At 42.1% G+C, this 26,418-nt stretch overlaps 1 protein-coding gene across 1 annotated transcript; it reads right to left on the reverse strand.

Moving 5' to 3' along the window:
- STK17A (serine/threonine kinase 17a) lies at positions 1–25,465 on the reverse strand. The gene is made up of 7 exons (XM_082754218.1): positions 25,240–25,465; positions 18,739–18,951; positions 11,663–11,807; positions 6,420–6,546; positions 5,657–5,705; positions 5,376–5,555; positions 1–4,534 (listed from the first exon to the last, which is right to left on the reverse strand). The coding sequence occupies exons 1-7, from the start codon at positions 25,431–25,433 to the stop codon at positions 4,201–4,203; spliced, it is 1,242 nt and encodes a 413-aa protein (XP_082610344.1). The 5' UTR covers positions 25,434–25,465; the 3' UTR covers positions 1–4,200.
- Positions 25,466–26,418: the final 953 nt, after the last annotated feature.

A 26,418-nucleotide genomic window follows, 5' to 3' on the forward strand; every position in this document is an offset into this window, starting at 1 on the left:
GATTTCCGTGGATAATGTGACTATATTTATTAATCCCAAGGACAGTTTAATTCAACATCTGTAAGTGATGCATCATGGAGACGTCTACAATGCAAACATATTCCTTTATACTGGAAAAGATTACTGGTGACCTTTGTGCACCAAATATAAATTGAACAAGTACTTAATATACAGAAAACTAAGATATCAGTAACCATGCTATGTGGGCATTGAGAAAAACAAATGTACAGCAGTTCTCAGAGAACAGCCAGGGCATTGGGACAGGAGACTCCAAATAGCAAACGCCAACCCAGTCCCAGCAGTGCATTTCTAGCTCTGAGGCGAAGCCAAGCGTGAAGGCACGGAGGCACCAAGCACAGAGGGGCTGGAGCTGCAGTCCCTTGTCATGTTGCACTGCGCCCTGACATCGAGCCCGGCGACCACGCAGCTGCTGTGCGGCAGAGAAATTGGCATAACTTAATCCCATTTGAAATTAGTAGGTGTTGACTTCAAGATTTTTTTTTTAATAAATTTATTATGTTTTGAAGTGTTTTCACAATGCATGAGGAACAAAAGCCAGTTAAAAAAAAAAAAAAAAAAAAAGGCAAAGTCTCACTGTAAAGCTTCTGTACCTTGGCAGAAGTACAACAACCTGACACTACTTCCTTAAACACTTGAACTATCTTTCACGAACTGCTCCTGGGCTATCTTATGAGAGACCCTGAGCCATGGCACTGAGTGGTGCGAGGCCCCTCTTCCCCGTCCCCCCAGCAGGGGATGGGTGTTAGTTAGAAACACGAACACTGAACAGCCACCGACGCGTGTGGCAGCTTGGCAGCTGGGTTGTACACTGGGATCCTCAACCGAAAAATGCAAGAAATGAAACAAACGACAACACAAATGTTGCTTTGGACAAAAAAAAAAAAATAATAATTAAAAAAAAATGCTATTTGTTACAGAGTTTTAGTTTAGTGACAATCTATAGCCTCTCGCCTAGAGGTGAACATCGCAAGGAGACGGAAGACAAAGCTTTGCTTCCAATCAGCTGCTTAGCGTTTATTTTAGCTGCAACGCTGGCAGAGGCCTGCACCTCGCAGCCCCACCCCGCCACACGTGGCTGTGGTTGGTGCCTCCTGCACCAAGCCCCCAGAAGTTGTGGTGTCCAGCACTGTCCAAGCACACCCGAGCTGCCCTTCACGTGTTGGAGCGGGCAGTGGCCATGCTCCAAGGGCACCAGCGGGTGCCGGGCCCAGCCGACTGAAGGCCTGCGGAGCCTCACACAGCACCGCCCACAAGCAATGAGGGCTGAGGAGCTGATTCCTGCCCCGCCACCACCCCCTTCCCCACCAGTTCTTACAGCATATGCAGCTTTTTTCCCCAAACTGTGCCTGTGCAGCCAGCCATACTCTAGGAGCTGCAGAGAGTCGGCCCTTCACAAGCTCGGGGCTTGTTCCCAGCCCGAACGCTGGCAGCTTGGCCTCAACAGCCCCTTCCTCGAGTGTAGGGAAAAAGTGCCTCACCGACAGCTTTACCCACACTTAGTGGCACAGAAATTTTTTAAAACGTGTGGGAGTGGTGGACAGTCTGCAGTTACACCTCACAGAAACTTTCCTATTACAGGGCCCACCTCAGGCGCCATGTTTATACCTTAACACTGTTGAACTTCCACAGCTTTACACACGTTCCTAACGATGCCAGTAACACTGCACAGCAGCACATTAAGGCACAAAAAGCTGAACAAAAACGCAGCTCCCTTGAAATCTCGGAGCAGCCAGCTCAGCAGCAGCTGGCCCAGGGATAGGCCCACAGTTTGCCTACACACCCTGCTCCTGTGCCACTAACGGTGGCTGCAGCACAGAAAGGCAAGGAAGGGTCAGAGTTGCGCTGGCCGATGAATAGCAAGAGCTATCACCCCCCAGACCACTGACTAAGCAGTGGATTAAACGAAGAGTGCTGTCTTGCTTAAAGCATCTGAAAGATCAGCAGTGGAGGTAGGGCAGGGGCTGCAGGCACGCAGTGCCGCAGCTACCATTCGCCTCCAGAAACACCCAGGTAACACAAGTGCTCTGTAAGCTCAGAGCCTTGTTTGGCTTCTACAAGTCACCAGCCACAGATATCAAAGAAAATGTGCACAGCAGTGAGAAGCTATCTACAGGAGGTAAAAAAAAAAACAAAACAACAAAAACCCAAAAAAACAAAAAACAACAGGAAATGTCTAATTTTTCAAAAGTATGTAAGTAAGGCATCTCTGCTTTGCAATATAAATTACATCCGAGCTCAATTCTTGAAGGACTATTGGATGCTTTCTTAAAGGTCTTCGAGGAGCAAGGTGTTGCCCTACCTACATGAACATTTAGCGTGTAACTCCATAAGGGAAGAAGCCCGATAGTTTAACTTAGGCACTGCTTTTCTGATGTGGCTACGAGCAAAGGCCACTGGTGTTAGGGAAAAATTCACGTTGCCACACTCAGTTTGACAGGGCTTTTTGTTCAGATTTCTTCTTTACTAGTGCTTTTCCTCCCACCCTTACAGCAACACTAATCAGATCCCCGCAGCACTGTTTTTGTTATTAATACTGTTTACCTTTTGTGTGAAGGAGCTGTAACACTAGCACAGAAAATCCTGTTCGCTAGGAAGAGAACATTCCCAGTACATTTGAAATGAAAAAGTCTGTGGCAACACAGAAGGAACAAAAGGGAAAACTAGCTTCAGAGTTTCTGTTCATTATTTTATAGCAAGAAAACTTTTGTCATGGTTTATTATAAAGGAACAGCATAGGAAACCAAATAAATAGTTGAATAGTTAACAGTACGCAATATAATAGTACTAAACTTCAATTACATAAAAATTAAACTTTGGAACAGCAACGATATTAAGGACTTCTTAGAAAACTAGGACTCAGTCCAAGACCCTCAGACTCGTGCATTGCAAAACCATGTCAACTCTGATGCCTTGTCGGTCCCAGCTTTACCCTCTGAGGGACCGTGTCCACTGAGAACTCTGCCCCATCCACGCAGCTCCCTAATCCCACTCTACCCCATCATACACATGCAGTTTTTCCAAGCATCTAAGGGAGAGCGATTGGGAAGCATGAGGTATGAGTTGTGCTTCATTGTTTCAGTTCAGGAAGAAGATTCTGCTTCCTCTGATAGTTACACTGAGCAAGGTTTGCAATTTAGCCTAAGGATGCTTCTTTCTTCCTTAAAGCAGCTGTTAAAGGAACAGAAAGAAGGCAGCAATGACCTCATGCTCCCAGCAAAACCCAAGCTGAGTTCTGGGGGTGGGGGGAAATCAAGGGCTGATTTATCCTAAGTCTGATAGATGTCTGATCTAACACGTTGAAGTCAGTGGAGAGAAGTTCAGTAACTCCAGCAGAGCTCCAGCAGACCTTGTGTCACTTTTTTTGCCCACACATCAACACTGTGGAGACGCACTGAGCTGTGTTGTTAGTGCATCCAGCTCAATACAGGAGGGAAAGGGAACAGTCTCTGCTGGTTCTCGAGACTGACTTGCTAGTTCATTTATCACTCTCCAGAGCAGGATTTTACTGTGCTCTCCCAAATAAATAAAATCATCACCACTCTACCTGGAATTGTTCACTGATACAATTTCTTTACCTGTGGGACATATGCATCTCTTGCTAGAGGAACCCAGCTCACTGTCTGGCTATACACCAAATAAGTCTGAGTCTTTGGACTTGATGAAAACAAAGAAATATACACAGAGCGTAGCTTTGAAATCTGTATGTCAAACCAGTCAGATTCTCTCGTACACTTTAAGATCAGCAGATAGCTCCACTGAAGTCAGGAGTGCTAAAAGGTGTTTGAGGAAAACCCAGCATTATGTATTTACTTTGAATGACAAAACGTCTCCTAAAATATACTCCTCTTGACATCTGTCACTGAAACACCTGCTATGTCAACTTCGCCAGAACATCAGAACAATTAACAAAATTGTCTGCTACTCAGAGACAAAAAAAAAGGAAATAAAAAATGCAAACAAAAATAAGCTTTTATCTTCATTAAATTCATGTCAGCCACTTGAAATCTTGTTTAATCTGTTCCATGAAATTAAAAACTTGGCACATTTTCCTTAGATGCCACCTATCAACATTTCTTTTATCTAGAACATTTACTGCGTATCAGAGATTCCCTTGGCTAGGGTATTTTTGTTTAGCAGAAAGCACTTCCTTCCAGTTATAGCTATGAAGCGCCACACAGTTCAGTAAATGAATTCTCCTGGTATTTCTTGCAGCAATGGTTCCTCAAATTTAAATCGTTTGGAAATGGCTTTCTGCTCAGTTGCTTTTTCTTTTTCTGACTGCCTACATTGTCCCAGTGTATACGAAGCCACTACAATTAGTTCTTCCGTCACTATTGATTCATCCTCCTCGGTTTTCTCAGCATCAACAGATTTTTCAGAGGCAGAATCTGCATCTGGCTGGGTGACGTCGCTGCTCTCCCCTCCTGCACTCTCATTCCAGGCCCTGGAAATAGGTTCATCACTTTGTTGTAGCCATGGATGTTGAAGACATTCCTCAGCAGTTGCCCGGTCCCTGCAGAGGAAGGAAAGCGTTAAAAGGAATGTCCAAGGGAACTTGAAACCTAATGCCTCATGTAAGAGATTCATGCAATTTTTCTCCAAGGATATGACTGTACTAACCCGACAGAACTACTAATTTAAGTGTGTCAGTGGTTACTTTTTACCTAAGAAGCCTAACAGCAGTTCAAGAGGATGCACATGATGCACTGTTAATATGTAAAATAAAGGAATTCATAGATCCTTAAATATCACAGTTTACTGTATTTCTGAACAACTATCACAGATTTTCGTTTAAAGTATGAAAGTGATCCCATCCTAACGTTGAAGTATTTCCACAAGAAAGAGAAGACACACAAGAAAGAGCAGACAATTTCAGTGGTTGATACACCACAGGAAAAGTCATGGGAATTGCACAGGAAGCACTTTGTGTTTTGAGAGCTGAAATTTCCAATTTGCCTCCCATCAAGAAAGGCACACTAATAAAGTAGGGAAGAGTAGGGTACTCTAGCAACTCACCCAGACTAGAAGGCACAACGCACCTTAGCTCATTTAAAAGACACCAACAAGGTACGTGTACAGAAAGCCAGTACACTGTACCACAAGTTATACTTCATTTACAATGTTCTGACATGAATTTCAGGTTTTATTACTAACAGTTGGCCACATTCAGAACATGCAAGTCAGGGGGGAAATGGAGAACTTCTCTTTTCATGTACAAGAAAATAATAGTACATCATGAAATATGAATAATCAAAGTTCCCTTATACTTTAAAGACGTAAATGCTAGCATGCATCTATATTTAAAACAGATCTGGTCCAACGTATTATTATATACGATTGTCTGTTTTACTTACTCGGGTTTCTTAACCAGCAAAGTTTTGATGAAATCCACAGCAGCCTCTGATATGAGGTCAAAGTCTTCTCCAGAGTAACTTACGTTCATTTGAGATATATTTAAGAATGTTTCCTGTTTATCATCCCCTAAGAAAGGCGATATCCCTGTTAGCATAACATATGCCAGTACTCCAATGCTCCTAAATTGACAGTAAAAAACAAAAAGTTTATTTTTGTTGTTGTAGTTATGTATATAAACTTTTGAATAAAGTTATGATGATCGTTAATTTGCTCAACTTACCACATATCGGTTGCTGTACTGATTGGGTCATAACTCAGTATTTCAGGAGCTATTTGGGGGAAAAAGCATATATTTTTTTTCATATGCAGACATGATATTGTAGCTATACAATGCAAAAATAGGCATGTGGTTAAATTTAATATAAGCCACTTGAATCATGATAGTCTTTGGAAATGGATGTTTCTACTCAAGTTATTAAAACGATTACCATTGTTCGTTAGTTTTAAGTTAAAAAAACCTTTGCTTTTTATTGCTATATTCAGAAGCAAGGCCAGACTTTTTACTAATAGAGGAAACTATAGAAACTTTATTGAAAAATAATATCCAATATTCCATATTCCATCATGAAAACTTGGACCCATAAAGAAAATACTACACAACTTATCAAAGATAATTTCAAGCAGATTTTCAAGGCCTGGAATAATTTATTTATTTTTAAATGGAAGTGATACAAACCTAACCAAGCTAAAATACTGTACTCGGCATGAGCGTATCCCTTTCAACCTCTACTCCAAGTAATGCGTGTTACCATTGCTCAGAATCCTCTAAGCAAGTCCTCATGAACACAAGCACACAAGTGGCAGTCATTAAACTGGCAATTTAGCTTTTACAGCAGTACCACATCCAAGCAATAACACAATGTTTTGACACCGTAACTACACAGCCAGTCTGGCATTCACCAAATTTTGAGAAAATTTTCCTTAATTCCCCATTGCTGAAGTTCCCTCCTCAAGGCTACCTCAATGTTGCGGTAACAACTTACCTACGTATTCTGGAGTTCCCATAATTTCCCTTAGCTCTTCACTGCTCTTCATTATTCTGGAAAGGCCAAAATCTACTATCTTTATGTCTCCCAGAGGAGACTTACTGGTTAGGAGAATGTTTTGCGGCTGAAAAACAAAAGCAAGAAGACCTTCAAGATCACCCAAATCTAATATCTATGACACCATAACATTGCATAATTATTTCAGATCATGAGCAACAACAATACATTTCATTACATGTACAGCAAACAGGATTTTTTTTAAAGTTATTATTATTTTTAACTGAGGGTGAGCTTGAAGAGACACATAGGCTCAAAGCAGTAGCAGGATTTCCTGTTTATAACCGCAAACCAAGCACCTACCTTTCTTAGCTTAGAGCTCACACAAGAGACATGCCAGTAGCTACCATTTAACAATAGGACATAAAGATCTCCACATTTGGTCTGTTAGCCCTTCAGACAGACCACCTTTCTCTCCCCACCCAGCTCCAACTTCTCTCCTTGCTTCCTTCCAACAGATGGTGTAAAATGCTTCTCATAGGAGGGTGTCCAAAACCACCCAATCATTTAAAAAACCTGAACACACGAAACTATTTTGACTACACCTGTTTAAAGAAAGTCTGTTGCAATTGACCTCAATCTTGTTCAAAGTACAAACAATTGGATTACAGAATACTAACTGAAGAACAGTTAAAAAAAAAAAAAAATAGGGCAGCCTGAAAAACAGGTTTTAAGAGCATCACCTTTGGATAAACTTGTTTGCTCTGACGTCACTAGATCTTGGCTGTCGTCCTTCAGAACAAACGTTGTGATCATTCAGAAATTCCCTACCTTCTATCTTGAATGGTAGCTCAGTTTAAAAAAAAAATAATAAAACAACTCTGAAAATGAACCGGAGACGACAGGTGTTAGATTTTTGCAACTGAAGCATATCCTTGCCAAGAAAGTCCATGTCTCCCTGCCTGAGAACTTGCATCGCCATGTATTAGGGGTGGCTGAAAAGGGAGGAGAGCAAAAGAACCACCACTGCGGGGTCGTCCCAGCTGGATTACCACCACCATTTGTACTTCTATTCCCTCAGTCGCTCTCTCTTTATTCCCATGTTGATCACAAAGGCATGTTTTCACCCTGATACCCCTCCTCTTGAACAGAGGAATAAAACTGTACAAGAACATTTTGAGATCTCGAGCCAGATCTTCCTGCTGCAAGACCTGAACATAGTCCAGTTCTTTAATTCCCACAAAGTTTAGCCACAGTATTTAAAACGAACTCCATGATGTTATCTATCTATTTGCTGTTTATGAATGTAAGTATTTAAAGCAGCTTATTTTTTGCTTACAAATTGGAATCTGGTGGCCATACAAAGCCACCAGCTTTCGGAGCTGCACGTTACCATATGTTTTATAGTTCACATTTGTTATTTTGTATTTGTATTAGAAAAGCAAACATCCCCAAAAGCTGACCATGCCTCCCTAATTAACTTCTCAGATGTTCTTCCCAGTGGGAAATTTAGTTACTTTCTGAAGAGACAAAGAGAAAGCACAAGAAAAGCATTTGTTCTCTGTATTTAAATGAGGAAAAGTTTAATGGCAACATTTCTTGAAAGCCTTAAGCCCTGTTTTATAATATTTTAGTAGATAACATAGTTGACAGAAGTTTTTAATTGACTGTTTTTACACGCTTACTGAGAGAGAACTGTCTGTATTACAAATTGAGTCATAACCCTAGGAATAGCAGTCATTTTCTTATTCTAGGGAATTACTATGGGGTTAAAATAAAGTGACAGTCCAAACATCAGCATGAAACCTTGAAGAAGCTGTAGCTTTGGATTTACCCTTACTGCCAGCCTGACACAGTCACTCTGAAGCTTTAATAAAAGGAAGATGATTTTCCTGATTTGTCTGCAAAGACCAGAGATGCCCAAGCCAGAGGCTCTCCTGCCAGCCATTTTGAAAAAGGCCTTTCACTCTTGCCAACTAGCGTTAATGAAATGTCTGAAAAAAATGTAATATACCAACATTTAAAAATCTTCGCTGCAGAGACTGAAAGGTTCCAGTTTAGATCCTTGTATGATGCACACTGAACAAAAACATATGAAAAGTCTGACCAAACGGACCTCTGAATGGATGTACACAATGAGATTGGCACATGGACAGAAAGCACATGACATGGCCACGTGAGCCTAGCCCAATGTCACATTAACACTGAATTAGCTTTCCTGATGCTCTGAACTTCAGTGCAAAGGCCAAAACAAGACAATATATACAAAGAGCTGTTCTCATCTAGCAACTTATCAATTATCTGTGCAACTTTCAGAAAAAGTGTACTTAGTAAAGGAGACACCCTATAACACTACACCCTGCAAGCAGGTTTTGAAATCTTGTAAACTGATGCTATAATGGCAAAATCCATACATTGCACATTTCTCATTATTCCAGAGGTCTCTGCGAGCCTTTGGCCCTAATATTTCTTGTGACTTTAATTGGTTTCCAGAAGAGTATGACTAAGAATGCATAATAATGCTCATTTTTTTAAACTAATCAATGCCTCGCCGTTAATATTAATGAAGCTAGGCATCTGATTTTACAATACTGTAAAAATAAATAAATAAATAAAATCTGATCCCTAGAAGACAAACCAGGAATTATACAAGGAACGATAGGGTAGAAACAGGAAAAACAGTCTAGCTGGAACGCCCTGGCTAGGTTGTGTAAAAATACTAAAGCAATCGCATATGTTTGCGCTAAGAAAAAGTTTAAGGACTCAAATATCTTTAAGTAGAACAGAATTTGCTTGGGGATCAGGTGGTTTTTTTTTTTGGTCAATGTGTTAAAAACAAACAGACAAACAAAAAAAACCAAAAGCACAGCAACAATGGCTAAAGAATAGAGTTATTAGAGTGGCACTGCACTTATTCCACAAGGTAATCAATACAAGTCCCATAAATTGAGAAGTAAGGCTATAATCAGGAGAGGTTCCATAGATCCTGGATACTCTATACCTGCCAAAAACCAAATAGCTGTGCCCTTATTGTTACAGAAATTTGAACTCCAAATTAAAGTGTTCTTTTGACTTATGAAGTTAGTATTTTTAACCCTTCTTAGCCTTGTGGGTGTTCCTTTAAATAGGAAATACTACACTTCTATTAATGCTATACTGCTGTATAATAAATTTTCAATCTTAATCCAACTGGAAGACTCAGATGAGAAAGCTAATCTGTAATGTTTCTGTAACAGTCCCCTTCCTTCTTTAATAATTGCATTAGTTCACTTTCTGAATATTGGTGTAAAGTGACACCCAAACCAATTTCAAATAATGATTTTGCTAGTTGTCCTCACTGTACACAACATCTTGAGAACAACAGAAAGGGGACAAGGTGTGTGTTGAACAGCCCTAGTATTACAGACCAGAGAGAGTGCTGCTTGGGGCAGTCATTCTCCCAGGGTCCAGGGCAGCGCAGAGCTCTACCCATCTCCATTGCAGACAGGCAACAGCTAGTCCTTCCTCAACTACCCCAACTTTATTATTATTATTATTATTATTATTATTATTATTATTATTATTATTATTAATTATTATTTTATTATTATTAAAGTTCTCTTCTATTCCTAATTTCCTTTAAACTTTACCAAACTCCAATCCAAGTTCAAGTAAAACAGCCGATGAAAAGAGGAAGCTTCTCTTACTCTGCAGCTTTTATGTGCTATTAAGAGGAGATGAAAGACTCCCAACTACAATCTACACCCTGCAAATTAAACAGGATCAACACAATACTGAGAGTAAATTAAACATCACTCAACAGTAGCATTGTATTTGCTCTTTCTCCAAGTCAAAAGTGGATTACATTATTGTATTTTGCTATTAAAAACACACCAGGTTTCAACAATCTTTCACAAGAAACACACTTTTGGAAAGATAATTGTGTGGCAACCCTACTAAGCCACACCAAAATACCCCATTTTTTTCCTGTCATAATCAGCACTGCAGTGTACTTTCACTATTAAGTACTGCAGTAAAATAAAGAACAATGCATTTCAGATCAGATACCCAGCTGGTCGGGGCTGAAGGAACACCACAGCTTTAACTCCAGAAACGTATCAATATATACAAAAGACATGTTTTAATTTTACATAAAGTTTGCTTCAAGGAAATTCAATGGAAATATTTTTGGCTAGCATAGCATATATACAGGCAAAATAGAGACACTGAGTATCTTGTATAAGCATACTGGAGCTTTAGTCCTTTTGATCACTTATTACTAGATAGGAATTTTTCATTAAGTATTAGTACAGTTATTTGATGTGTGACTAAATCAATGGGCTACAGAAAGTTTTAAAGGATTCCAGAGGTGATTTAAATAAATGGTTAGAAAAATAGGCAGATGAGATGTTTGTGTGCAAATATTACCCATTCTTTGCTTTAGCTAAGGCATGGTTCATGATTTGCTGTTGTATATAAGTATGTATAGCTTGATACTGGAATCTACTGGGAGCTTTGTACTACTGCCAAAAGGCAGTGAAGTATAAACAAGGAACTCAACAACAGAAGAAACATGTAGTGCCTTACTGCATGCTTAGGAATTACAGGAGAATTAGGCCTGTAAGAAGAATTAAAAAATTTTAATGCAAGTTGCTTTTAATGCTATCTTGCTTAGAAAACTAATTCAACTTCAAAATGAGATAAAATTGCCAAATTGTCATATTTGCCAAGTGTTTGGTAGTAAATGACAAACCTGTAAATTAAGTTATACAGCATTTTTTTCAGAAAACTACTGAAATGCTATAAACATATTTAACAAATTAACATGCTGTTTATTAGTCCTCTATGAACACTTTATTCTGAAATGTTACACATTATATTACCAGTGTCTCTGCCATGCCTCTGCTTCATTAAAACTCAAGTCAACACAAAACACAGCCCTATTCTTAAAGGGCTAAATAATACTCAGACATTTTTATTGCACTGTCAGAATGAGTCAGGTCTTACCCAAAGCACACATTCCCAAATTAAGGTACAATGCAAATCCACATTTCACTCAAATTGTGTATTTGATATAATCATAAAAGCTCCCTAAAAGACTTGCAAACCTAGTGCCTAATACTAAGACCCAAAAGTTTATCATTTGAGGAATATCTAGGAATGTGTGTTAATTATAAGTTAGTATTAGTATGATACATGCCCAGCAAGGAAACCAGCACTTAAAAAGAAAAAAAAAAATAGGAAAAATACAGCAACACTCTTACCTTTAGGTCAAGATGAACTACATTGTTTCTGTGCAGGAATGAAACTCCTTCCAGGATCTGCTTCATAAGTCGCTTGACGTCTTTTTCTTTGAAGGCTTCCTCCCTTTCAGCAACACACTGGTCAAAGATTTCACCTCCAGCGGCGCTATGGAACAGCACGAATGTTACTATTTCAAAGACTAAGCTATAGCTCCTATTTCGCTCTACTTGCACCATTTTATTCAGCATAATAAAGATCAGCAGGCGGCATTATCCAGTAGGGGTATTTTCAGTTATTAAACGTTTGGCAAGCTCTAGCAGCCTAGGAAGACTTGTGTGCAGTACGGCAGCTTTGAAGAGAAGCAGAGATCTCATTCATTTAGGTTAGACAACACAAATACTACAGAAACTCTTGGGCCTATTTTGGCAACATTAGTGACTGTGCTTTGAGATGAATGCTACATTTGTTTAAGGGCAGCGTTTAACATAAGAGATTTGCCTTTTGCCATTTCTTCTAAGCTACATGGAAATTTGGCCAAAGTATGCCTTTGTAAACACAAAGTAAAATAGCCCCACCCTCAATCCTCCTCCAAAGACTGCACACACTCAAAAAAGACTAAATGTAAAGTTTATAGTTTGTGAAGTCTCTGGGGTGCAGGGATGCTTTAAGTTTCTGAGCGGCTTTCATCTAAAAATACTTCTGAAAATTTTAGCTCTCAGAGCTTGATTCCTTATCTTTTGTTTATGCATTTAAATAAAAAACAAGTCAAAGGAAAAATATGAAAACAACTACAGATGAATAATAACACGATTTTAAAGTAGTCCAAAGCCACATGCAGGACCATCTCTGAAAGGCAATGACTCCACAGATGCCTTACAACGTGACCCTGCAGCATCAGCAGTACAACAAGCACAGCAGATGCTCCATCCTCCAACCAGAATGGGCTTATGAACATCAGAACGGGGCCAACTCGTGTATGGATTGTTGGATTACTGTTTAGCAACATACAAATGAAATTAACTCGCACACACTTTGTTTCACATGGGATTCTACAATCACCCCTTAGCGAAAGCTGGTGAATCCCCTGAGCACAGCCTTCTCCAGTCACCCCACACGGTGACGTGCCCAGCCTAGCTCTGCACAAGTGTGAATCTTGGCTGATGCACAACCATCTCATCTGCCTTCGCTTGCTCTGCTCTAAATTTTATTACCAAGGCCATCCAGAAGACAGAGAGTAACATTCAACACAGACCTAATGGCAAGCAAGGCAGTCCTACAAAATGCTAAATCTGGATTATTTTCAGTTTTCAATCAAGTGAGTGTTAATGCTCTGATTCCCCTACAAGCGCATATTCTGGACACCCTTCATCACTTATTTCTTCAGTACACTTTTATTTAGTTCAAGAAGAAAGGCAGTAATATTTTAGCTTTGGATGGGATTCAGGTAATTTATTCTAACATTCTAAATAAAATTCCTTTTTAAAAGTACTATCGCTTAGAACTTGTGTGGAACCGAGAAGATGGGCATAGAATATTGTCTACTGTAATTAATAAATTACACATTCCGTTTTAAGAACATCATAATATGCTACTTGGAAGACTGATTTAATTTCTTGTAGCATAAATTATAATGCATACAGTGATAAAATCTACTACTAAAATTACTATATATATTTTTTTTATTACAGCAGCAACTCTTTGCCATTGGAAAAAAAGCAAGGCAGTACTTCTGTTGCTTAAATTTACAAGTGAAGTAGGAATTATCCCTCCAAACAGCTGTTATCAATCAGGAATTGCTTTTTTAAAAATAAACACAGCTGAAAATCAGCAAAGGGAGGGGGCCTTATAAGGCCCTATTTTCTGTATGTCTGCTTGGTGGTCATGATAAAATCAAGTTGTGCTCTGAACAAATAGGAACACTGACATAGCCAACATGCTAAGATGTACGCTACCTGGAGCTTTAATACGACACTTAAAGAATCCTGAATTACACTGCTTAGAAGTCAAGGCAATCAGAGTTGAAGCACAGAATGTCCCCTCATTGAAATCAAACGACAGCACTAGCAGGACAGAAGAAAACCCCGGATTCAGGTTTTTATTTATTTCTAGAAGGTATTTAAGTAACCTGTGGTACTTCTGAAGATGCTTCAGTTCATCATCAAATTTAAAAGTGAGACAAACAAATACAGCCCTTAGACATACACACCCACCGTAAACAAATATACTTAGCTTTACAAAGGACTTGCACATGGAAAAGTGTTTTCAAATGCAATGTTTCTTTTTTTTTTTTTTTTTCTTTTCTTCTTCTTCTTTAAATCAACTGCTCTATTTAGGATGTAGACAGAGCAACTCCTTCCAGGCAATTCACTCCATCCCAGAATTGCCACATTCAAATAAATAATTAGTGACCCTTCAGAAGAGCACAGAGAAATTTGTTACTGCAAGACTGTTTTGTGTATTGCTGCTGTGGAGTGCGCCGAGCTGACTCCCTGAAGCAAACCAGTCAGCTGACTGTGAGCCAGCTCAGTCACAAGTGGTTGGAAGTACAACGTCAAACCGAACTCCAAGAAGATCCTCCTGCACATCCATGCCAAATTTTGCCAAGCTACTTAAAAATATTTTCAACTCTGATGTTTTATATTCCCCAACTACACTTCAGGGAAAAACAAAACAAAACAAAACACACAGAAGGGATTAAAATACCTGTTAGGAAAGTATTCTGGGCATGTCAGTGCTATGATTTCAGTATCCATGCAGACCACAAGTTCTCTTGTGTTTAAAATTTATCCATTTTTCCTTCAAGAGCATATCTTCAATTAAGTAGCCACTTTTCTCAAAATCGCTATGAAATAACTTGCTTTGCTGGGTAACCCCACCCACCTCTACAGAAAATTTTCGCAGGACATAAAAGCAAGGAATTGTCTTTAGGACAACAAAATCTTTAGGACAAGTCACCTTAATGTGAAACAAATCAATATTTAGGGGCATAACTTTCGGAAATTCAGTGCTGTCTAGAATGTGTTATTTTTCTAATACACAGAGGTGTGAGATGCATGAATTCTTTCCAACCTAGAAGTTGCAGCAACCCGTATTCCTTAGGAATTACCATATTTATGACCGTACTGCTGTACTACTGGCTTCTTCATAGGTTCAAGTGAAATCCAAGTGCTGTTCATCAGTGAAAGCACGCTGACACTTTGTTACTGCTTATCAGTATAAACCAGCTAAAAATCAGTTGAAAGTTTGGAGCATTAATCATGGTTACAATCACGTTGACTTTAAATTTGGTGGAGACTGCTTATCTTCCTCTGGACATCTTAATGCACTGCACAAAATTCAACATCCTACTTTTTTTCAAGTGCACTTACAATACATTAAGAGTTAGAGCGTATCATTAGAGAAAAGGCTGAACAAAGCCACTTCAGGGCATCCAAAAAATTCAAATCCCCCTGACTTTAATGGGTCAGGAACTGGGACAGTCTTCCATAAGCCTCAGCAGCACAAATCCTCGGAACACAGATTCGGATAACAGGTCCTTAGAATACTCTTGATGTCAAATCCGAGTGAGACCATAAGCAGCCTGCTAGGATCAAAAATTCACTTATGCTCTTTCAAAAGCCTCTCTTGAAAGTGTTACCCTTGGAAGAGAACTGGAAACTCATTTGTTTTCTGTACACACAGCTTATATTGCAGGGACATCCCACCAAGGTGGCTGTCACAAGACCACATATTCGTGCTCACTGCTAGCGACATTCACAACCTCCTTTCCTCAGCGAGGCATACACCACTAGACAGCAAGCATGCAAGCAAATTCACTGTGAATTTTTCAAGTGTAAGGCTACCACTGCACACCAATGAGCCCAGAGACAGAGGGAACTAAGTCTCCATCTGATGAGAGAACACACGGGCAGGAAGCATTCGTAGGCATTAAGTTGCAGAGGCTTTGCTTTTAAGCTCCTGGTTGCCAGCCAAACGCAAACTTGTGTCCCCCTGCCCCAACCTTTCTGAGTGGGGAGCCTAAGGGCTGAGATGCAGGGTATGAGGTAACCAACTCAGTTTGAGGAGCTTTCCCCTAAAACTTTACAGGGGCTCCCACCTCGATCTGATTGTCATCCCTCATACCTGCGTTAAGCACTCTAACAGACGGTGTGCAGACACCGGAGCAGTGCAATTATCCTGACAGCACAGGAAGGAACGTTCTCCGGGTCCAAATAGCTAGAGGTGGAAAAAGTACTTCGTGCAGCGTATCAAATAAACCCCAACCACCTCCTCAAGACAGCGAAGACAACTTTTTTTCTTTCTTAAACCTCGCGTAACAGAAGTCTATATATACACACACAAGACCCTGTGAGGTAACTATTCAATTCACAGGCTCCTTACTACACATAATGGCCTGGATTTTGAAGTTACACAAAGATGTTTCTCCAAAATCTGACCCACTGCTTGCAATATCCTCTACTCCTTCCACAAACGTATAAACAAAGTGATGACCACTTCAAGACGCCAGTTCTGAAGCACCAGATGCACTGTTGCTCTTTCTTTCAAAAGAAATCGGGAACAGTCAGGCAGGTCGTGTATAAATGTTGAGCCCAGTAGCTATATTAAAAGGAAGAAAGCAATTTTGAAATCTGAATGTGTCAGGTTTTCCCCAGACACTAAGTGTTTTTCAGTAAACATTTTTATTCATTCAGTTTTCACTGAAATACAAGAAACAAGACTGTTAATTCCAGAGTAATTCCAGACTTTCCATACTTAAGACGAGCTCTTAAACCCTCTGCTGCTTGTTGGCAAAAAGCCTCAGCAAGTCAGTGTTGTTAGTGTGGATGCAGATACAGCCTTACCAACCTGTTACTGTTAAAGCCAACACTAATGCCTCGCTGCTTGCCATTGCTCAGAGCTTGTATGAACACTTAGCAGCCAATTTTAAGTTTGCTTTCTGTCAAAACTGATCGTGCTTTAAAGACAACCCTCATGTGATTTTAATATTTCTTCTCATGAAGGCAGAGCAGTAGCACCCCACCCCCCCTTACGACAGATCCTACATCAAGAGAAGAACTTCAAAACCTTAGCAGATAAAGTTAGTGGGCAACGATTAAGTATTTATTTTTCTGCTTTCCGTGATAAAGATCTGCCACGCAGACCATCAAGCTTAATAGAAACTGAAATGCCCTAGAGAAGCTTACAGTCCAGATATGCTCTTTAATCCTCTGCATACAGAATGTCAGAAATTTACTAACATTCATACCTGTTTTGTTGCAACATGCCTCTGGAACATGCTGACATTAAAGAAGCATCCAGACATATTTGCTGAAGTCAGTGAAAGAGCGTTTTTGTAATTTACAGCTCCAACACACAGCTATTTATCTGTAACGAGGTGTGACTGATGCATATAAAAACAATAATGTTGCTAATTATGGAACAACCTGGTTACTAGTTAATACTTTGGATTAAAAATGTTTTGTAATTTTAACAGAACTGAGTTCTAAAGGAAAACTAGCAATCTGCGTTAGGATTAGTGCAAAAAACATTGCTCATCCCAAGCTGTGAATTCTATATACCTACACAATACAGAAATTTACACTGCTTTCTAATTAGATCTGTGTTACTAGTGTCTAGAACATGTATTTTTTCATCTCCAGTAACTGCAGAGGCTCTGTCACACTTTTGCATTATAACAAATACTTGAACTCATAAATCCCTAATACCATAACTGCACAATGAAGCTGGAAAAAATGTATTCTAGAAGGAAGCTTGCCTTAGCAGACAGTCTCATTCCATGTCACTGAAGCGCAAAGATAAAGTTTCTTTTGACTTCTGAACACCATCAGATTTGGGCACAAGATTTTTCACCATTCATTTCTGTCATCAAGGAAGGAAACAGCTGTACAAACTAGATTGACTTCAGCAGACCAGTCAAGTCACTTCTGAACCATCAAGCCTGTTCCTCTGCTAGTTATTTTAGAGCCATAGAGCTTTCACGGGATCTTAAATGAGTTCAACACCAACAAGCATTTGGCTACCTCTTAGAACCTAGATGACAGAAAACAAAGTCTCTGGGTAACAGATAAACTTTCACAGCTGTAAAAAAAGACAAAAATCTCTTCCGGACAAACTCAAAGCAGGGGAAACAAAAGGCAAGTGTAGAGTCACAAGTTAAATGCCACTAATCTGGGTGAATGTGAAATATGAAACTATTCTAGGTCTGAATCCTCGTACTCTCTTGCAAGTCTGATTTTCTCCAAGACGACACTGGAGCACTATGTTTGAGATATGTCTTGACTGTCTGCTCAACAGGTCTTTAACTTCTTGACAAGTGCTCTTGTCTTTTGCCAGTGCATGGAAGACAAGTTTTTGTCTGTATCACGTTAAGAAGATGCAGCTAGCCAGACAGCATGACTGAACAAACTAGTCTGCAAGCACTGAGTTGGGGAGAGCTTGCGGTCCTAAACTTACATGCTTCCTGAAAGATCTGGTGTTTGGAAAACTTAATAGTTTAACCAGAGAGAGCAGCCAAGAGAAGGAAAGTTTCAACACTAAATTCCCTAGTGTTAACTGTGATAGGATACCTATAAGTAAACTGCTCCAAATGCTAGCTCTGTATTAATGCATGAGGTTCATGAAGAGGTGTATCAAGCTGAGAAAAATGAGTACAAATCCTGGTATTTGTCAGTTGCCGTCAAACGATTCTCTATCCCAAATTAACTTCAGAGTTCAAAAACAAAAGAAACAGCTTTCACTTCATCTTTGCCACTGCCAGCAACAAACTTCAGTACTTCCAGATACTCATTGCTTCTTTCACAAGTAGAGACTCTGCACAGTTCATATTTCACTTTTTTTTTTAAACTATAGAAATTATGTTTCACCTTTGAAATACCCTGCATAATTGGAGAAATGTATTATAATGTGCTATAGTTAAAAGACTGCACATAACTTCCTGTAGTACTGATTTTCTCCGCAATTATTTTTTAATTCAAGCAGATAGCAGGCAAACAATAAACTTGTTTTGCATATTATTCATAGACACACAAGATTTTTACATTATTAGCTTTAAGCAAATACTGCAGAAGGTTATTCAGGAATTATCATTAGTACTTACTATTCCAGGACTAAAATCATCTCTGTTGCAGTTTCATAAACTTCATGCAAGTTAATGACCCACAGGTTGCATTGCGCCAGCTCAAGGACTGCAATTTCATGGATTATTTCCATCCGACAGTCTTGACCCTTTCTTCTTTTTCTCATGAATTTTGCCGCAAACTCTTTTTCGGTGTCTTTCTGGATACATTTCTTCACCACTGCAAATTTCCCTCTAAAATTAAAGGAGAATTTTAAGTTAGAAATAAGTCCTTCAGTGAAAACTTTAGTACAATCCTGTTGCGGCTTAACCCTACCAGGCAGCAAAGTGCCACACAGCCTCTTGCTCATCCCAAGTGGGATGGGGATGGGGGAAGAATTGGAAAGGTAAAAGTGTGAGAACTCCTGGGCTGAGACAAAGAAGTTTAGTAGGTAAAACAAAAGCCACGCACAAGCAAAACAAAGCCAGGAATTCATTTGCTCCTTCCCATGGGCAGCCAGGCGTTCAGCCACCTCCCAGAAGGCTGGGCTCATCACATGTAATGAGCAGTTTATTGGGAAGACAAGCACCATCACTCCTAGTGTCACCCCCTTCCTCCTCCTTTACCCCAGTTTATTACAGAGCACGATGCTGTGTAGTGTGGGACAACCCTTTGGCCAGTTTGGGTCAGCTGTCCTGGCTCTGTCCCCTCCCAGCTCCTGTGCAGGACAGCACGAGAAGCAGAAAAGTCCTTGGCTCTTTGTAAGCGCTGCGCAGCAACAGCTAAAAATACCAGTGTTATCACCACTATTTTCATCAAAAAACCCAAACACAGAACAGTGCGAGATTCTAAAAATAAGGATTTGAAAGTAAACAAAACACAGAAACCCTCAGTTAAGAAACCCGACTTTCAAACAGATAGAAAAAGTGAGCTGTGCTAGTTAGCAAGGTGAAGATACCACAGAATACCTTGAGCTGGAAGGGCCCCACAAGGATTGAGCCCATCTCCTCAGCCTTTTAGTAAAAAGGTGCACGAGCAAGCACTTTGTGCTTTCTGTAACTATACTCGAGCAAACTAATTGCCCAGTTATTGTTTTCCCTACCACATTCAAACAGCAGCAGCCAACAGCTTTATTCAGTGACTGCTCAAGATCCTTCCCTATTTACTAGGGACATTTAAAAAAATGTCACTTTGCATTTCCACCATGTCATGTCTCCAATGACAACAGCTGTAGTTCTGATTGCTTAACAGTTCTCAATCCTTTATCCTCGGTCTCGTTGTTTAAGGAACAGGAAGAGTTTCGAGAAGCACAGAGGCTTGGCCAATGTAAGGCACTCTAACAGCGACATGTGAACACAACACACTGCAGAACTGCTTAACCCACATCAGCGGGCATCATTTCTGACAAAACACCCAGGGGATGAGCTGCACCACGCCAGCAGCCCAGCTAAAACCACACGGCAGTGCTTACATCAGAAGCCTTCCCCCACAGCATTTTCGACTGAACTTCCTTGCAGCAGAGCCCAAAACCACCTGCTCCACTCAGTCCCGTTCGTACTGTCCTGGTTTAGTGAAAAGGTCTGATAATTAATGCATCATCTAATGCCATGACAGATTCCCACACTCGGTATAGTGACCTTGCCTGTACGGGAAGAATTTACAAGAAAACTATCTTTATTTGTATGTAAGCATGCTTGTAAAGCTGCAGGAATAGCTTGCAGGGTCTTATTCTGCTTCCTTATTACCTTATTGTAGGGTAGCTGAAACCAAAATTAGAGTCCTCCTCTGGCCTGGAATACAATTACACGGGTTTTGCCTCTCCTGCGTCCCAGCTGAAGCGTACGGAGTTAACTAACTCCGCTCGTGTCAGACTTCTCGCTCTCACAGCTCCTAACCTGTTGGCAGCCTGCTTTCCACGAAAAGTGACTGCTGAAAGGAGTTGTGGTCAGCTCGCTTATAATAGAAATTTGTTTCAAAATTGCCCAGTCTAAATTAAGTCAAACAAGCACCCGCAAAGTGGATATTTGCTAGGCAATCTCACTAAAATAATCTAACTTGTGACTACCGAGGCAGCCACAGTTATTCCTCTGGGAATACTATTTTGCATAAGCACACATTATCTGCAGCACCGTAATATTAGGATAGATCAGAGCACAGCAGATGTGAAGGCTGACAAACACTAAGAAAATGCTCTACGTAAGCTTTGCAAATGCGTGAAAATATTACGGGGTTCTGTAGTCGTAGGGAAGGTGTGGTCAAAGGATTGCTCTAAAATGGTTTAAATAATATAGACGGCGTGCCGTGGGAGGAACAGGCACCCAAAGCCTCTGGAAAAGAGGCTAACAAACAGCTACGTGCCTGCTAGAGATGTATCAAAAAGCACGCTGGCAGAAATAACAAATGCGGACAGCATGGGCAGCTTATCAGGAAGCAGAGAGTGTTCCAAAGATTATACGCTCCCGATCCCCAAAATATTGGGAGGCCAGTGCTTCTTTCAAGTGGAGTTCTAGGAAGCTTGTGATTAGTGTCGTGGCTACAAGCATAAACATCCCTCTAGTATTGCAATCCTAACCACAATTGAGAGCAACCTTCCCCATGTAGCCAGGGAAAAGGCTTTTAAGTTAGTCCAAAGACGTGCATCTGTATGACTCGTGTGCAGCAGAGTTATGCGCTCACCAAAGGTGCTAAAAGCCCTGCTGAGGCTGCGTTTTGGCACGAAACCCAAGCACTGCACAGGGGGAAGAGCAGCAGCTATGCCGATAGAAAAAGAAAAATAAAGACGTGGGAAACTAACACAGCTTGCTGCTGAAGGGTCTTTTATTTTACAACCCGGTGGACACTAAGCATTTACACCAGCGATCTGGACTGCTGGGTTCCTCTGTCTCTCTTTTTCTTGAATAGCCTCGGACTTCTCAGCTCCCTTCCGAGCACATGCCTCCTTGCCACTGAGCCAAAAGCTTTTAATTTGAGCACCAGAAACAGGAGCTTCATAAATTTTAAGCCTCTCTGATAGAGCCTTCAAGCAGCTCGGTGTTGTTGAGACCGACATACAGAATCTGTAAGCAAGTGCCTAAGTCCTAACGAGCCTGATGTCGCCGATCCCTGTGGAAATGGGACCGCTCCCGGCGCGCGAGGCACCGCTGCGTGTGCCACGCGTGTGCCGCTGGGCCGGGCTGGACAGAAGCCTGCGAGGTGACGGGATTAAAAGGACGAGTTACGCAGGGGGCCAGCCGATAAGTGCTAATTCTCAGTTGTTCGGGACTAAGAATCGTGCCCGGCCCCTCGGTGGCTATACCTGTAATTAGAGCCACTGTAGCTGCCGCCTGCAGAACTCACCTTTTCTGAATCCCATCCCAGAAGAGAGCAAACTTGACAAACCTGATATTTATAACCAACAGAGCTAATTGCTATGCAGCCTGCTAGATTCACAGCTGAGACTGTTTCCGAGCAAAGATCCAAAGGCACTGTCCAGTGGACAGTATTAGACCACAGCAATTTAGCTGCATTGAGAGCTAACAAGGGGAACATAGCATTGAAAGCAGCACAGGTTTGAGAGGAAATGTTTAATGTTCATCTCCAAAGTTAAAAACTGGCTACCAGTTATCGAAACACAACCAAAAATACTGTTAAGGGAGACATGAGTAGGAAACTAGAAGTAGCTCTCAGCTTTCACAAGTGCCTCCATGAGAAATTGTGATTTAAGGTATCACATCCGAGTACAAAGCAGCTCAATGTCACCTTCCCTGATTGCCAGCAGAACTAGCATCATTTCGCCTGGCATACAACAGGGCTTAGAGGAAAAGCCTCAAATCACAAATCAAACGTCAAATCGGATAAACAGGCACATTTATGTCATACCAATTCACTTTGTCACAGGTTCAGGAGAACAGAGAACTAACCTGACTGTAATGCTTATTTTTAAGACGACCTATTAAACACTGTCACTGTTACTAATAAAAGGAGTCACAGCAATTCCTATTAACCTGTTTATTTTACAGAAAGCTCAGAAAAAAATTCCGAGATCCATAAAATTATATGCAATTTCTTACAAATTTCATAGCAAACTTTTTCCCCCAGAAGTGTGATTTTCTTTCTAAGTTTTTGGTTTCCAAAGAGCAAGGGGTGGGGAGATGCCATTTCCGATGCTCACGAGCAACTAGCTCATGCCGATTTCTTCCCAAATGGCAGAACCAACTACCTGCACACCTTTGCTTTCACCTCCTTTTCCCTGTCCCGGCGTTCCACAAGTGTTTCCCCCTGGCTGTGCAACTGGCCGCTGAGAAGCGCGATAGCATGCGCGCACGTTCTTACTGATCTGATGCACAGAACTGTTCCTGAAGGCTACCTCAGAAATATGCAAGTTCAGGCCAAAATTTTTTGGAAAAAAAAAATAAATAAATCAATACATAGGTTATCTGCATATGAAACCACAGTTAAAAAAAAAAAAAAAAAAAAAAAAAAAGTGTTTCTTGATTATTCTGTTCAGTCTCCCCAGATGATTAAAATAGTTGTTATTCTTAGCTCTGGGTGGAGAATGAGCTTGTCTGTTTTAACAAAAATCTAAGAATGAGGAAAATCAGCTGAATTGCACTTGATGTACATTTACAGGGGTGCACTGCATCCATTTTGCTGGCAGAATATTGCTGGTTTTAGAGCTATCATTTAAGAAGACTCTTGTGGAAAGCAAGGCTTTATGCCTTTCTCCTACCCAGCTCTAGAACCAGGAGTATTTTCTGAACACAAATTACAGCTACCAGTACGTGCATAGCTTGTTTTAAATTAAAAGAGGGAAAAAGAGCACAATACTCCAACAGTGAGCTAAAGAATTAATTGTCTAGTAGCATTTTGTGTGCAATTAGGAGATATTTTGTTGATAAAAAGAAGTATCTGAATACAATTACACTGGACATTTTAAAGAAGCTCTAGGTAATATAAACCAGTGATGAAAAATTTTGTTTGAGGCTGTGTTTCTGGAATACGGAGCTTAGACATTCAGACACTCATGCACAGACTTGCAAATATCCTTCAAATCTGTCACCACACACACACACTAATATTGCTCCTAATTCTACAGTAAAATTATGGCTTGAGTGTAGATAAGGCAAAAAGTCAGGCAAATTTTTTCCCTGTTGTCAGCAAAGTATACAATACTTCAAATAAACTTATATCAATCTAGCACCAGCTGAAATCATTTAAGAGTCTGAGCTGACTAGAAGTGGCACCCTTAATCAAAAAAAGTTTGATTTCAAACATCACCCAACTTGAAATGAAGATTTACCTGGGGACATTCTGATTCAGGGACAACAAAATTAATTAGGCTCTGAAGACCAGCCCCAAAATTAATTTATTAAAACATTTCATTAAAAAATGCCACTTCTCTGTCAGCTTAAACATCTCAAACTAATCTTCCTTCCAGAGTTGCCACTATAACCATAATTTCAGCATTCTTCCTAAATCAACCTGTTTATTCTAGCAGCTGTATCTGGGCTTACTTAAAAATGCCTGCTCAGCTACTGCACCAGGCAGCGGCCTTCTGAAGCACATAACCCTTACATACTCAAAGCAATTTTTTTCTGCAAACAGAAGCAATGAAGCCCGATTTCCTGCAGTTTTGCACCAGAGTCACCCTTGCGACATCATGACCAGGCTCTTCCCACACCAACACCTCCACAGTCCCCTCCACCATGCCACCAGGGGCCAGCAGCCCCCACACCTCCCTTCCCTCCCCACTTTTTTAGAAGGGCAATGAACAGGGGATGAGGGCAGCAGGTGCCAAGGCTGCTGCCAGCACACACATGCTGGAGGCCAAGGAGCACAGATACCTGCTGAGTTTGTGCAGCAGCCGTGGGCTCAGCAGCGGTGCTACATCTGCTTTCTCCTCTCCCCCTACTACCTGCTTTCAACACAATTTGTGCCAACTGTGCTATTCTTATTCTCAACGCCCTGTCTGAAGCTCAGCTCTCACCTTGCTTCCCTGGTTCTGGGAAAAGGGTGGGCAACCACGCAGCACTCAGACTGCTTTTCCTTACCCATTTCCTTAGCAAACGGAGCTACCGCAGCAGGATCAAAGCGCACTGCGTGCACAAGGGCTGCCTTTTGGCTGAGACAAAACCTGTCACCTCAGGTTGCTAACTGGTCCAAGCCCTCCGTAAAGATAACCCTGCTCAGAAGTACGGACTTCCATGCTTTAGGAACAGAAAAAGCGATTTCTGCTCAGCATGCATTATCGATCAAACACCCTACACGGAGACAGCTGCGAGGGTCAGCCAGGCTTTCCACTCACCACCTTTAGGTTGCCTAGGCAGCAAGAACTTCTCTTTAGTGGACGCACTAGGGGTGAAGCATCCACTTTTTGAAGTAAAAACGTAGCAAGGAAGCATCTGAAACTGAACTAAGAGACCAAGCGTGCACACTCACAGCCCCTTAGGACAGAGCTGCAGGTGTACCGCACGGCTCTGCCCCGCACCGACCCCGCGGCGGTCTCAGCTCGGTTTTGCCGTGCCTCCCCATTTTCGCCTCCCCCCAACCCGCCCCGCACACACCTGCCCAGCTCTCGGCCGGGGCTGAGGCGGTACCGCAGGTGGAAGGGCTCGCTGCGGATGGCCGTGCGGATCTCCGACAGCAGCCCGCCCCGGCGGGGCTGCGGCTGCTGCTGCTGCTGCTGCGGGCGGGCACCGCGGCAGCGCCCAGCCTGAGGCGGCGGCGGCGGCCCCCCCGGCTTCTCCTCGGGGCTCATGGCTTCTCCCCGCCGCTCCGGCTCCGGCTCCGGCTCCGGCTCCGCTCGGCTCCGGCTCCGCGTCCCGCCCGCCCAAGGGAGCCGAGGGGAGGCGGCCACGGCCGCGGCGCCGCCCTCTCAGCGCCTCACCTTGGCGGGCGGGGGCTGCCGAGCCGCGGCGGTTGGGCAGCGCCGCCTGGCGGGGCCGCCATTAACAGGGGCAGGGGGGGAGGTGGCTGCCTCCTCCCGCTGCTGCGAAACCCCCTCGGAGGGGCGAGATGTAACTGCTAATAAAGCTGAGAAATGCTGATAAAGATGTGTGTGCGAGTTCTGGGCTGTGTGTGCGAGTTAATGGGTTCCTGCTCACGCGTGGTCAGCGCTCACGCGTGCCCTGAGAGGGGCGAAGGGAGCAGGGTGAAGCCTGAGGGGAAGATGGCAGAGATGGACACGAAGTGCATGGCCCTGGGGGAAGGGAGCCTCAGACCATCGGTGGGGACACCGGTGGGCTGGAGGGAGGTGCAGATAAGGGGGTAGCTCCAAGTGTTTCTCCTCAGAAAGAGCAGTCAGGCATTGGGATGGGTTGCCCAGGGAGGTGGTGGAGTCACCGTCCCTGGGGGTGTTCAAGGAAAGGTTGGACGTGGTGCTTGGGGACATGATTTAGTGCGTGACATTGGTGGTAGGATGATAGTTGGACCAGATGATCTTGAAGGGCTTTTCCAACCTTTGTGGCTCTGTGATTCTACATATCCCTGAGCACACCCCGAGGAACCTCGTTGCAGCCTGCGCTTGGCCTCGGCAGTGTGCAAGGCTGCAGAGAAGCCTCTCCGACAGCTGGGGCGCACCCAGCTGCTCCCCTCAAGCTGCGCCTCAGCTCAAAATGCCTGCCTGAGGGGAGTGGGACTGCCCCCAGATATTTGTCTGGCTGGGTTTCACTTGGCTTGTGGGGTAACCGGACTCCTGTAGGAAGGTCAGGCCTGGTTTCACAGCATCCCACAATGGTTGAGGT

The sequence above is a fragment of the Aythya marila genome (genome assembly GCF_965140915.1).
Source record: "Aythya marila genome assembly, chromosome: 2".
In the NCBI taxonomy this organism is placed as follows: domain Eukaryota; kingdom Metazoa; phylum Chordata; class Aves; order Anseriformes; family Anatidae; genus Aythya; species Aythya marila.

Coding starts and splice junctions, on each gene's coding strand:
- STK17A (XM_082754218.1), bottom strand. CDS start 25,433: ATGAGCCCCGAGGAGAAGCCGGGGGGGCCGCCGCCGCCGCCTCAGGCT. Junction 5,706..6,419: donor GGGAACTCCAGAATACGTAG/GTAAGTTGTTAC, acceptor TCCCCCAAATAG/CTCCTGAAATACTGAGTTAT. Junction 4,535..5,375: donor TTGCTGGTTAAGAAACCCGA/GTAAGTAAAACA, acceptor CTTCCTCTGCAG/GGACCGGGCAACTGCTGAGG.